At 38.8% G+C, this 12,779-nt stretch overlaps 1 protein-coding gene across 10 annotated transcripts in view; it reads left to right on the top strand.

Moving 5' to 3' along the window:
• The window catches only part of osbpl8 (oxysterol binding protein-like 8), a 63,288-nt gene extending 60,310 nt beyond the window's left edge, over positions 1-2,978 (top strand). For 7 of the 10 annotated variants that reach the window (XM_081712766.1, XM_035520704.2, XM_081712771.1 and 4 more), the window contains 4 exons: positions 1-94; positions 804-909; positions 1,077-1,182; positions 1,297-2,978. The exon at positions 1-94 is cut by the window's left edge and continues 63 nt beyond it. In XM_081712766.1, the coding sequence (XP_081568892.1) occupies positions 1-94; positions 804-909; positions 1,077-1,182; positions 1,297-1,429 (439 nt within the window). In that variant the 3' untranslated portion in view covers positions 1,430-2,978. The remainder of the gene's footprint in view (positions 95-803; positions 910-1,076; positions 1,183-1,296) is intronic. The other 3 variants (XM_081712767.1, XM_035520705.2, XR_014123260.1) reach the window with 2 other exon arrangements.
• Positions 2,979-12,779: the final 9,801 nt, after the last annotated feature.

The following is a 12,779-nucleotide window of genomic DNA, read 5'->3' as shown; positions in this document are numbered from 1 at the left end:
TAAAGTGCGCCACAGAACGCCTATGGTACGTTCAGCCAGTGTAGTTAGTCTCAGTGCCCAGCAGGGTTCCCGGAGGGACAATTACCTGAGCCAGGTATGTCCTCTTGATCCACCCCCTTTCCTTCAGCCCCACCCACCAATGCAGTTCTATCTGCTTCCATCTCACTGTCATGTGCTCAGCCCGTTTACCAAAGCAATAAATCACCATTAACCAAAAAGACCAATCCTGGCTACTCTGTCTGTGTGACTTAGTGTGTTGTTTCTTTTTCTTGTTATGTTATATGTTGGCTTTGTTTCTTTGCACTAAAGGCACAAAGTATTTTGTTGTGCCATTTAAATGAGATCTGTATTTTGTGTGTGTGCATGCGAGACTATCTGTCTCTAAGTGATGTCTCAGTGTGGCCTCCTTGCATGTCTCACTGGTCTGCTGTAAGAGCAGTTTCTTACTGAAACTGTATTTCAGTCTATTGCAGAATCTGAGGATTATTGAAATTTAACTTGAAATTTTACAGTGACTGTGTAGAAATTTAATAATGACTGCGGTTGAGTAGATGAACACAGAATATTGCATGCGCACGTTTGCGTGTGCATGCAAGGTTGTCTTTCTGTAAGTGATGTCTAAATGTTGTCTGCTTGCATGTCTCACTGTGCTCTTATTAACAGTGTTACTGACAGAATTGCAGAATCTGAGGAGTGTATAAATTTAACTTTGCAATGACTGTGCAATTGAGTAGATGAACATAGAATATTGTGTGTGTGTGTGTGTGTGTGTGTGTGTGTGTGTGTGTGTGTGTTTTGTCTAGGTTGCGGGATCAAAACGTAAGCACAAGCAGAGTGACCAGGCCAAAAGTCCAGAGAGTGGAGGCTCTTCTCCTGAACCGGACCAGCATGACTCATCTGGCAGTGAAAGTCAGAGGAACACACACAAAAACACATATCTATGCACATTCACATTTATGCATGTCCAAAAAAGCACAATTTCATGCAAATGTATGCACAAACACACTCTGTGTAGTCACACACCAGTACTGACATACAAGTTACATTGAAAAGTATGAATATCTTGACTTTTGCAGGGCACAAAAGCAAGCACAACAGTCGCTTAAGAAAAAAAGCCACAGACCTTTCAGAACTGCACTGTACTGTGGAGTCTATCAGACAAACCCAAGAAGACATTAACAGGTATGAAACTATAGCTGCACATTCATGCCATTGCTGCAGTACTGCCTGCCCTTTCACTGTCAAATCACTAACTAGTTATTTATTTGTTCTCTGGTTTTCCATGACAACATTCAGGAGTATCTGTGCTTTGAGGAGTCGAGTGGCAGGTGAATCATTGAGTGAGACCACCTTCCTCACACAACGAGACTACATCATCATCCTCTTTCTTGTCTGCATACAGGTCTTCCTCAGCCTGCTCTTCAAATAGTAGTGCAGTCAGCTGCTGTACAGAACTGAGAGGAGAGAGGATTAATAATTAAACTCATGAGGAACTAATCACCCTCATGTCACCAATCCATCTTTCTATCCCCTTTTCTCTATCACTCCATTCCTCTCCTCAACCTCAGTCCTCAGCTCTCACCTTGTCCAATTTGACTGATTATTTTACAGATTCTTTTTTCTTCAGACTGCCATTGTCGTAGCAATGAAAGGTTTCTGCATTTCAATGAGAGGTGCTGGCATGGCTGTTTAATTCACATGTGAACTTCATTATGGAGTGTGAATGGACTGTTGTCACTACAGAAGATGAGAAATCTGCCACAGTTTGCAACATCTCAACTTTGACATTGTGTGTGTGTCTGTGTGTCTGTGTGTGTGTGTCTGTGTGTGTGTGTCTGTGTGTGTGTGTCTGTGTGTGTCTGTCTGTGTGTGTGTGTGTGTGTGTGTGTGTGTGTGTGTGTGTGTGTGTGTGTGTGTCTGTGTGTGAGGGAATTCTCTCCTGAAGAGCCTGTTGATGGGTTTTAAGTTACAGAAGAAAAAAAGTATTCATATCTTCATTATATCTTACAGTAACTATAATAATTATTTAAATTGATCTTTGAAGAGCATTTGCAGTATGGACCTTTACTATTTCAACATTATTGCTGGGAATATCAGGACAAGTAGGGAGATTTTAGAGCTCAGTTAAGAGTTATAATTTGTTTTAAGGTTAGGGACAACCCAGCTGTTAGACATTAGTAAAGGTTGTAGCAGAACTTCCCGTGACTTATGCTGTTGTATCTACTTGCTTCCCTAGAAGACCTTCTTACTTCTGTTTTGATGTTTGTGTCAAAGCCAAATAGCCAATATAGTCCACAGGACTAGAATAGTAGTAATGACTAAGTTACTAGCAGTTAGTGTTCTTTTTTTTAAATGATTTTTTTAAGATATCCTTTGGATTCTGTCCAAGGGGTGAGTGGGGGTGGGTGTGTCTGTGCGTGTACGTGCGAGCATTTGATCTTACCTAGCACCTGCTAGACATTTGAATGTGGTCACGTAAAATAATAACACCTGATTAATGTGCCTTTCAGGTTTCATAAGGTTTTAATGTTCATGTTAATTTTAATTATTTAATTTTTTGTTTGCTTATTCTGTGTGGATGTGCCATATTCAATATGTTGCCAATATGTCTTTTATCCCTCACATTGATGTACTGTCTCTGTCTCATCCTGTACTTTATTTTCCATCATTTGCACTCTTCAAAACCAGGGATCAACAGATTTTTTGGGGGGGTTTTGTTTTGTTTTTCACACTCAGTCCTTCTAGACATGGTCAAAGTTTAGTTTGTCAAGTAATTTTGCCTGTCTATTTCATTACAGAACAGTTTTGGTAGTGTTGGAAAGATGAGAGAGAGAGTGTGATGATTTTTATTTGGCACTGTGTTCTTCACTATCTGTCTCTCTATTTACCACCCATGTTTATTTGTATAACAGATATACCTTTCTGAAAGATTATCAAATGTAACATATCACCAAATCAATAAAAAATGACAGTCACCATCCCAGCCTCCTCCTCCTGATGGTGTAAGCATGTGTGTGCACGTGTGCTTAATTGTACTGAATCCGGATGCGAAATGTCCACACAATATTTTTTATATATAAAATGCAATTTTCACCTAAATCTTAAAGATCCCAAATATTTTTTGTTTAGGCTTAGGCATAACAATAATGCAGTAATGCATATTTCAATGTAAAATCTCAGACAGACCAGAGAGTTTGTCAAAGTTTTACACATGTCCAAGTCTAAGCCTCCAGAGCAACCCAAGGGTGACAGCAGCAAGGAAAAACTCCCTAAACCATGAAGAACCCTTGAGAGGGGGGAATCAGCAGCATTCTCTGCTAGCCAAGGAGTTTGTGTCAAGATGTGTGGGATGCAAGTTGATTGGTTTCTGCAAATTTTACCGCCATCACTCATAACATGTACTGGTGTGGTATTTTAGTTGTATAGTTTTTAAGTATACACCTCACTGGGGCAGTAATAGCTCAGTGGTTAAGGTACTTGACTTATAATTGGAAGGTTGTTGGTTCAAGGCTCATCACTGCCAAATTGCTCCTGTTGGACCACTGAACAAAACCCTTAACCCCCCATTGCTCAAGTTGTACTCAGTCATAATTGTAAGTTGCTTTGGATGTAAGTGTGGTAGAGTGAATTCTGTTTTGTCTAGAAGTACAAACCTTCAGTCCTGGTTTTATTACTTTATGATGATGAGGACTGAAGGTTTGTACTTCTGTATGGGTGAGATGCCAGTACCAGCAGGTTCAGATGCTGTTTGATGGAGTTTTACATGGGGATATACAGCAATCTATAGACACAAATCCAAATAAGTTTCGTTGTGGCATCGTTTCCACAAGCTTTTGCAATGTCACAACATTTATTTCTGTCTAGAGTTGCATTAATTTTTACCCAAGATCTTGTATTGATGATGGGAGATTTGAACCATGGCACAAAGTCTTCTCCAGCACATCCCAAAGATTCTCAATGGGGTTCAGGTCTGGACTCTGTGGTGGCCAATCCATTTGTGAAAATGATGTCTCATGCTCCCTGAGCTACTCTTTCACAATTTGAACCCGATGAATCCTGGCATTGTCACCTTGGAATATGTCCATGCCATCAGGGAAGAAAAAATGCATTGATGGAATATATTCAGGTAGTCAACTGACCTCATTCTTTGGGCACATAACGTTGCTCAACCTAGACCTGACCAACTGCAGCAACCCCAGATCATAGCACTGCCCCCACAGGCTTGTATGGTAGGCACTAGGCATGATGGCATCTCTCTGGAACAGGGTAAATCTGGACTTATCAGACCACATGACCTTCTTCCATTGCTCCAGAGTCCAATTGTTATGCTCCCTAGCAAATTGAAGCAGTTTTTGCCGGTTAGCCTCACTGACGTGGTTTTCTTAAGGCTACACAGCTGTTTAGACCCAGTCCCTTGAGTTCCCTTCGCATTGTGTGTGTGTGGAAATGCTGTTACTTTCAGTATTAAACATATCCCTAAGTTCTACTGTTGTTTTTCTACAATTTGTTTTCACCACACGTTTAAGTGATCGCCAATCACGATCATTCAAGATTTTTTCTGACCACATTCCTTCCTCGAAGATGATGCTTCCCCGCTGTCCTTCCACTTTTTAATAATGCGTTGGACAGTTCTTAACCCAATTTTAGTAGTTTCAGCAAGCTCCTTAGATGTTTTCTCTGCTTGATGCATGCCAGTAATTTGATCCTTCTGAAACAGATTAACATCTTTTCCATGACCACAGGATGTGTCTTTCAACATGGTTGTTTAACAAATGAGAAGCTACTCACTGCATCAGTTAGGGTTAAATAACTTGTTGCCAGCTGAATCATAATCACCCATGCAGTAATTATCCAATGGGAGGCTCTTACCTATTTGCTTAGTTTAATCCAGGCAGTGTATATAAAGATATATATAAAGATGTAATGAGATGTGATTCAGCACAGTTCTCTCTCTGTGGTATGGAGCTGCATTGTAGGTAGGAAGATTTTACACTGGTATCTAATTTCAGTTATTTGACTATTCTTGCCTAGGAGAATGCTAAAGTATACCTTACAGTATTGACATGTTTCCTTTTCTCTTTGCAGGTAAGCTTGAGGGAGCTTTTCCTTACCTGGCCCACTGTAAATTAAATGCGCTCTCCATCACTCTCTGTATAGGGCACAGCTTTGTGTGGATCAGTGTGGTTTGTTTTTCTGGAATTCTAAAAAGGTAAGTGCACTCCTTTTTTCTCCGATCATTTTCTGTTTTACATTTACATTCGTAATTCATGTAAAATGGTAATATTTCATGTCAGTTGGTGAAGCTCAGTGATATACTGTATCTTATGGACTGAATACATGAAAATAGACAATGCTTTAAAATAAGAAACACATGAAATTAAGTGATTTTGTGAATGGGTAGATGTAAAATTTAACCCCGATTTGAGTGAACATTTCAATTGTACCAATAGAAATGGTCCAAAATTACTTTATAGTAATGTTACAATATTGTACATTAAAACTTAAGTAAAACATGACATTTCCTTTTTTTTTTAAAATATAAATAACTATATTGGAAATTATACAGATTTGGTTTGAAACTGATCCAGATCTGAATTAAGCATTATGGATCTGGTCCACATTTAGGCCATATTGGTAAAGAAATCTGTGATCTCTGGTTGGTGTTTGGTCCAGATCCAAAAACCTGATCCCTGCTGGTATTGGCCCATTATGCTGCCGGGACAGATCCATTTTATGGATCCAGACCAGAAGTTACGGAGGATCTAGGCCAGGTCGTTTTTTTGCTATCTAGGTAAACTATTCTCACATGTCTTATTACTAGTTGTAACGTTTCCAACAAGAACAAGGCGAGAGGCAGAATCCAGGAGGCGGTTTATCAAGTGAGGGTAACTATAAAACACGGAGGGCAAATAAACAGGGGCAAGGAGAAAATAAGGAGCTAAAACACGTACTAGACAAACGGAAAAGCAAGGAAGACGACAACGTATCACTTAAGCACGATGGAACAAATGTAACTTACCAAATTAACTGACAATCTAAGGAACAAAACACACAGGGCTTAAATAACCAGGAACAATTAGGCACTAAACAGATATAGGTGAACATGGGATGTTCAGTGAAAACTCAAACAGGAGAGGAATAGAGGAACAGATGGGGGAAGGGAAAACGAAAGCAAGGTACGGAACAAGGAAGTAAAGGAAAACAGACATGACAGGGAAACTAAAGAAACAGTGACGCTAGGAGGGTGGCCATTCGTGACATTAGTCTGTCTATTTAAACATTTATGAAACTCTAATTCTTTATGAAGTATTGACATGATTGCTGCATGAATACTGAAACTTGTCTGTCTCTCTGACTACCATCTGTTTTATTTTATTTTATTTATTTATTTATTTATTTATTTTGCATCCTGGTTACCGATTCTGCCTATTCCCCGATTGGTCAGTTTGCTCTATGGGCTTGGTCTCCTGTTTACATTTGTGCCAAATCCATATGTTTTGTTTACAATCCATCTGACCATTGCATGTTGTTTGACTTCAGCTCTGGATTACTCCGTTATTATTACAACCTATCCTGCTGATCTTCTCTGCAAGTGTCTGGCTCTAGCCTGTATCGTTATATCTGCAAATTAGCAACCTAACTTGAGTAGTATACCATTAATGAATGACATTTATTCCTTTTTTACCGACAAGTTATTACTTGTACAATCTTTTTCAACCTTCTTATTATACACAGATTTATGTAAAATGACAATATGTGCCCTCCTTATACCGGTAGTCGCTGGCATTGTTTGAATTTCCAACTAATTTTTACACTTTTCTACATGTATTTTAACGTTCTTTCGATGCATTAGACCTCAGTGAGATGTTTAAGCTACAGAACACCGCTTTCTTTTTGATATTCAATCTCCGCGATAAATTTTCCCGTTATGTCGTTTCACAAACTGACTACCTTAATACAAAATGTAGACGCGCACTTAAGACGTAGGTGTAGATAGCGCGACCGAGCTTTTACCAAGTGCAGATGGAGTAACCGGTTTCTTTTGCTATCTCGCAACTTTTAATTTCGGTTTTGTTTTCGCTCATTTTCATTGGATGCTTCAGTTAGAGAGTTGCATTTGCTTCATTTTGGGCACCACCCTGATTAGCAGGGAAAATGTTATTATTTCTTTAATGATTGTTAATTCAGTCTCAGCTCAAAAGTTGGATAACGTGATTATTTCTCATCTACCTTAAATTAGAATCACAATCATTGCAGCTAAGGGATGTTTATGCATTTTTCTTTTCTCTGACTACCCAGTAAAGAAATTTGAGGAATGTTGACAATGATCAGAGATGGCACGTTCAATAACATGGTCCAAACAAGATTTGTAATATCCTGTTCATTTGATTCAGAAGTCTTCTAGTAATCAAAATTAAGTGGATTAAAAATTATGGTAAGCAACATGTACTGAAAATAATCATGATTATGATTATAATGATAAAGACAAGTATTGAAGAGGATAAGAAAAACAAACAAAATATCAAATTATAGAAGCAAGCACAGTTTGAGGATTACTCTAGGAGAACCAGCGTTGTTTTTTTGTTTTTTTTTAAACTTCTTGCCATTAGATGTCATAGTGAACATCACATGGTGAAGTTATTACTTTGTCGCACTTATATCTGTAGGAAAAGAAAGCTGTATGTCAATGGACTTATTGAAGAACAGATGCTCATTGATAACTTGTGCAAATATGTTCATGTGTGAGTATGTTTGTCCTTGTGATGTGTACAGAAAAGCTCAATTATCCTGGTAAATTAGTCTGATGGAATTTAGGGTCATAGTCCCAGAAATATAAATAGGCTGGTAGTAGGTTTCTGCATTCCAACCTCCCTTGGACACATGCCCTGGTCACATGGTCAGACAGAGGTAACCAAGCTCTGAGTTAGTGCTAGGTGTCTTGGTACCAGAGGTCCTGGTCTTTTCTGTGGGCAGGAGGTGAAGACAGCTCAACCTTACCAAAGTTTTATCAGAGGAATAAGGTGTAATCTATCTTCAATACAGAGAATAATATTTTGATTTAATTGTATAAACACAATGCACACAAACTGGGGCTGAACTACAGAAGACTGCTGAGCATGGTGACACCTTCCTCTGTTCAGGCACTGCACGCTGAGCGTGCATAGTTTACTGCCCAGTAAAATAACCTATACTTCCTATTATAATGATGTATTAACCTATGAGTCTGTCTTCTCCGGGAGGTGTTGGACTTGTTTGCCATGTTGTCACAGTTCACAGCAGCTGAGGATTTATCACCATCACCACTTGACCAGTGGATAAGTTATCCTGGTCCTCTATCTCCTCTGAAGATCTAGCAGATGAGGGCTAATGACGTTGGACTAGAAATGATCTGTTAGAATCTGGCTGTGTTGCAAGCATCATGTATCAAAGAGATCACTGGATGCATGTCTATACCAGGAGGAGCCATCTTGAGGGAGTGATGTGTTATGCTGGCCCATCAGCATCAGATTTGGTGTGACTGGATCTGGATTGGCAACATCTGAGATGTGTCCTAGTGGCTTTGAATGAATGTTGCCCTTGTCTGTCTCATGACTGCATGGTACAGGCTCAGTCCAATTCTCTAGTATCATTTGTAGAGCCGTTTTACAGATTTGATCTTATTCCCATGTAACACCATTAGGTGAATGAAATCTGAATGTGATCTGCTGGTTGGAGAGGTGTTGGCTGAGTGAATCCTCTACTGAGGTGAAGGCTTCCTGGAGTTCTACAGCTCCTCCTCTGAAGTTTATGCTCCTATCAGAATTTCAAAGGACTTGCCTCTTCTGGCTGCAGCTACAGGAATGCAGCTGTTTAAAGGTTTGGGCAGAAGGGGCTCAGAAGCCTCTTTAAGGTAGGCTGCAATGAAACATGCCTTCTCTAGCTCCATCTTTCTCCTTCATCTCTAAAGGACGAATTGTTTAGGTAGGAATTCTTTGCTCCTGTGTGCTGTGCAAGCCTCTTCATCTAAATAATGACTCTGCTTTTCCTTATCCCTATTCTATTCTGCTCTTTTATGGAGGGCATTACGAGCATGGTCATCTAACAGCTGGGACTGTTTCTCCTTTATGTATTCCTCCAAGAACTGGCATTGCAACTCCTCTAGCTCTAGGCACTCATTTAATTCCACTACCTGCACATCACTTAGCTCATCAGTTATAAAGCATCCAGCAGTGGGGTTTGCACTGACCTGTGACATTGCTCTACTAAATTAGGATCCAGTACCACATTTAGCTGATGGGGAGCTTCTAAGTGGAGGATGTGGTGGGATTTGGATGGTACCAAATGTCATAATTGTCAAGATAGGCTGGATTTGTGGTTGCACTGAAGGTACAACAGTACCTTTTATTTTGAGTAGTCATGGTCTCAGCAGTTACCACTGATCCAGCCTGGAGGACCATGAAGAGTGAATACTTTGGGGGCATAGGAAGTTGGAGGCTCCAGGGTATCATTGGGTGCAAGGCATGTAGGTATAGGGTGGTGGTAGGTCGGTGTTTAAGGTACTTGACTAGTAATGAGGAGGTTGCCAGTTCTAGCATGCAACAAGATTTCTCTTATTGTGTGGATTATGAATTCTCAACACCCCTAGTGACTATAACAGACTCCCTCATCTGGACTTATTAACCATGTATGGCCCAACAAAGAATTGTGATATACTTAACAGTCTCAGTACACTCAACGTACACTCAATTCTGAGTGAAATCTAACTAGCCATCATCACTTAACTGTTATGAAATCCACTCTCTCTAGATTTATGTTAACTTTTTTATGTCTTGTTATAATCCTATTATTCTAGTGTTTGCATGCTAACCTTCATATGTGTATTACTTAGCCATGCTATAAATAATTCAGTCCAAATTAATATCTCCTCCCCTCATTAGTCTCGATAGTAATAGGAATAGGAATCTCTCCCCCCTCTGACAATTCTTAGTTAGCTAGCCCCTGTAGCCTTAGCTAGGTTGGCACCATAGATAAAGTTATCTGGCTTATGCGAAAGTTCTATCCCTCTTATTTCAATTCTTTCCTTTTGTTGTTTTTGTTTATTATTATTATTTGATTTACTTCCTTTGTTTTCTCATTCTTTTCTTTTCTCTCTCTGTTGTCATTTGCTAGACATTCTGTAAGCCTGAGCCAAGTCTGCTGTAGTAGCCTATAACACCTGTCTTACAACGTCAGCAATTTGTTTAGTCATTAATCAATAAACTTCACATTTATTCATCAAGTTGGTCATCATGGCAAATATTTTTGAAGTAATGGTATTCGGTCACTGCACAAAATATGAACTAATTTAGAAATTAGACTGATAAAATGTTAACAAACCTTTGGTAATTTACAAGTAATAGTTTCCCTATATTTAGGCTGATGCCCCTTCCAGTAATTCAAAAAATTATATATTTTTGCAATTTACACAATACAGATGTAAGAGCTACAGACCTAAAACCATTTAAAGGCTATGGCATTTTGCTTCTTAGGAACAGGTTTAATAATGGATTATCTCCAAGCCTGAGAAACACCGATGGAATTTAAAAGCTGCTGATTTTTAAAACACTTCCTAGATGTGCTGCACACTCCCTAAGCATCTGTCTTTAAATCCATCTGGGCCACTTACTTTATATGGGTATACTCTGGACAGGATCAAAATCTCCTTCCTTTCTTCCACTTTAATTGTTGGGCAAGCAGCACGGGTGGTGAAAAATAGTCTTTATCAATGTAGTTATCGAATCTACAATAAAAAGTGTTAAATTCCTGAGCAAATGAGTCAGGGTCAAACATTTAGTTTGTGCTGCTGAAAACTTTTGAAAAACTTCTGAAAACTTCCCATCATTGTGTTAAGTCCTCACCATGCTTCCCTAGGGTTCCCTTTAATAAATTTACTCTCAGTATTATTTTAGTTAGTTACTTCAACCTAAACCCCTTCTACAAATCCATAACTTTATTATATGTCTCCCAGCAATAATTATTTATTTTCTGGTTCAAACATGTTTTTAAATCCTTAGTGACCCCTAGTTTATTATTAGGGTACACCCTGACCTGTCTGGTTGGGATAATAGAATCCACACAATAAGATATGTAACAGGATATTGAATCTGTTATGAGGTTCATAGCCCCCTCACTACTTTCAAAAAATATTTCCTAATCAGTGCTCTCCAAGCAAACCCTGTTTCAGTCATTGTTCCAAACACTTTTAACCTCAATATTGCCAGTTTTTACTTTTTCTCTATAACTGGGCAGTAACAGAATTGTAATGTCTGCCACAAGAGCACTGTCTACTCAGGACTACATTGTCCATAAAACCCTGTTCATTCCCAGTCACTGGATTATTAGTCTAACCTATCTCTCTTTAGCCTTATGTTTCTCTCTCTCTCTCTCTCTCTCTCTCTCTCTCTCTCTCTCTCTCTCTCTCTCTCTCTCTCTCTCTCTCTCTCTCTCTCTCTCTCTCTCTCTCTATATATATATATATATATATATATATATATATATATATATATATATATATATATATATATATATATATATATATATATATATATATATATATATTTAACTGTTAAAGAAGATGTGATTGGGAGACCATTGAGGTTCATTAAGAATTAGAGAGCAAGGTCCTAGTTGTCTGTGAGCCTAGGAGAAGCATTTCTGTTTTGTCAGGATTAAGTGAAAAAATGTTTCTCAACATATACAGTGCCTGATATCCTTTATGCATTCCTCAGTAATACTAAGATGATATATGTCCTCTGGTTTGGCTGTGACATATAGCTGAATATCACCAGCGTAGCAGTGGAAACTAGCACAGTGTTTACATTTATCATCACCTAGAGGTATCATATATAAAGAAAAAAACAGAGGCCCTAGAACAGATCCTTGTGGAACACCATAGCTAACCTTGTTGTTTGCTGAAAAGTCTCCATTTATGTTAACAAACTGGTAGCAATCGGCTAGATTTAAATGCAACTTCACAATTTAAACCAGGAATGGGCTATTCCCCTAATCCCAACAATATTTTTGAGTCTATCTAGTAAAATATCGTTATCTATAGTGTCAAATGCTGCACTCAGATCATACAATATAAGCAAAGAAACATACCCCAGTCAAAAGCAGGTCATCAGTTACTTTTATGGCATGTAGCTGATGCTTTTATCCAAAGCAACTTACAATTATGACACAATTTGAGCAACTGATGATTAAGGGGCTTGCTCAGGTTCTCAACATTGACAACAGTGGGGCTTGAACCTGCAGATTAGTAGTTGAATACCTTAAGCACCAAGCCACAACCCCATCTACAGGCTCTTGCATAGCTGTAGAATATAATATAATATCATCAATTGCTACAGATTTGTCTTCTGCAGATACATGATACAAATCTCCTGTTCCACCAGATCTCAAAGGTGCTCTATTAGATTGAGATCTGGTGACTGTGGAAGCCATTTTAGTACAGTCAACTGATAGGAGTGGTACCCAGTGTGGTCTTCTGTTGTTGTAACCTTTCTGCTTCAAGGTTCAATGTGTTGTATGTTCTGATATGCTCTTCTGCATACTTTAGTTGTAATGAGAGGTTAGTTGAATTACTGTTGCTTTTCTATAAGTTTGAACAACTCTGGCCATTCTCCTCTAACCTCTGGTATCAACAAGGCATTTTTGCCCAGAGAACTGCCACTCACTGAATATTTGATCTTTTTGGGACAATCCTCTGTAAACCTTAAAGATGTTGGGCATGATAATCCCAGTAGATCAGCAGTTTCTGA

This window comes from Electrophorus electricus, chromosome 4 (genome assembly GCF_041902795.1).
Source record: "Electrophorus electricus isolate QZ-2024a chromosome 4, ASM4190279v1, whole genome shotgun sequence".
NCBI lineage: Eukaryota > Metazoa > Chordata > Actinopteri > Gymnotiformes > Gymnotidae > Electrophorus > Electrophorus electricus.
This window is presented reverse-complemented; position numbering and strand designations above follow the sequence as displayed.